At 40.6% G+C, this 1,371-nt stretch overlaps 1 protein-coding gene across 2 annotated transcripts in view; it reads right to left on the bottom strand.

Annotated features, from left to right (window-relative positions):
* The window catches only part of LOC102671687 (metabotropic glutamate receptor), a 105,958-nt gene that overhangs the window by 4,428 nt on the left and 100,159 nt on the right, over positions 1-1,371 (bottom strand). Inside the window, exons 8-10 of one of the 2 annotated variants that reach the window (XM_006607066.2) lie at positions 1,112-1,261; positions 867-1,000; positions 205-363 (exon numbers count right to left, since the gene is read on the bottom strand). In XM_006607066.2, coding sequence (XP_006607129.1) covers positions 205-363; positions 867-1,000; positions 1,112-1,261 — 443 coding nt within the window. The remainder of the gene's footprint in view (positions 1-204; positions 364-866; positions 1,001-1,111; positions 1,262-1,371) is intronic. The other variant, XM_006607067.2, reaches the window with a different exon arrangement.

The raw sequence follows: 1,371 nt of genomic DNA, 5'->3' as shown, positions 1-1,371 counted from the left end.
AAAAAAAAAAAAAAAAAGAAAAAAAAGAAACGATTCAACGCACCGTGAAAAATTTTTCTTTCGCTTTCATCGCCCTATTCTCTTCTAAAACGCAAAATTCAAAAAGGCAACAATTTTTTTTTTCCTCTCACTTTTACACAATATTCGCAATTTTGTTCTTTTTTTCGTCTGTAATTACGTTGGCCTCTAACGAGAATTACTTACCAGAATCCCTGTAGCGGAGAAAGACATTGCCCCTATTGCCCATCCGCTTTCTGGCCGCAAGAATTCCTCGGGGATATCACGGCAAGCGGAGTGCGTTTCGTCCGGCACCGTACCTTGACGACAAGAAATACATTGGGTCACGTCCTTGTGATCTCGTATCTGTTTAACAAACGTAGAAAAATTTAAAAATGAAAAATCCGTCCAAGGTAATCCGCTCCGCGCTATATTTATTTCAGTTGCTCCCCTGAAAGCGGAGTAACGCTTTTTAAAGGGAAGCTTCCGTTTCCGTGAATTTAAAAAGCGATCTTCCATGACGCGTTAAATATCTGTCAGCGAACAGGCATTTCTCGAATCAACTCGAAAATGAAAAATAAATACGCAAATTGCGTTCGATCGCGAGGAAGTATTTCTTCAAAAGAATTACACGAGATTTATCATAGAGAATGGAAAATAATATCTCTAAAGGAATTTTTTTTATTAAATATCTATAGAAAGAAATCAATCGTGTCGCGTGTGATGTCGCATCTATGAAACTGTAATAATATCGAATTTTCCGATTTTTCCTCGCGAGAAAGAAAAAAATCTTTCTTCTTATGTCGATCGTTCGAACATTTAAATGTTGGGTCATCATGGTTGAAATTGAAGGAAACATGATAACAAACCTGATATTGAGTGCAATTGAAGCAATGCCAGCAGCATTGCTCGCCCGCCACGTATTTCTTTGCCTGGCCGACCTCGCAGGGCAGAGAGCACACGCTTTCGGGTGGCTCGGGATGTCCAAGTTTAAATTGGATTGCTGCAAGGAATATGCGAGTAGGTAGCGAGAGAGAGGGGAGGCGCCGTTCAATTTCGCGAGAAAAAGGTAGCAAAAGGAGGGAAATCGCGAAACGACCAATCTGTGGCTTACCAGACATATTCAACCGTAATTCACCCGAGAGATATTTGCCAACCCGGACCCACTCGTATTTGCCCGGCTCGATTTGTTTGAAGTGTATGATGTTGTATCGGGCCGGCCCGTCACCGTTCTTGTCGAATTTGAATTTGTCGCCGCTCAGACCTTCAATCATATTTCCATTCGATGAACTCGAAATTTTTGCGAATTCAATTTTCATATTCTAATTTCTTTTTTTCTTAGCTTTATTTTACAAGATTGGCTCGACTCGTGAA

Source organism: Apis dorsata, unplaced genomic scaffold, assembly GCF_000469605.1.
Source record: "Apis dorsata unplaced genomic scaffold, Apis dorsata 1.3 scaffold_1, whole genome shotgun sequence".
In the NCBI taxonomy this organism is placed as follows: Eukaryota; Metazoa; Arthropoda; class Insecta; order Hymenoptera; family Apidae; genus Apis; species Apis dorsata.
Note: the sequence above shows the minus strand (reverse complement) of the source record. Positions and strands in the feature narration are given on the sequence as shown.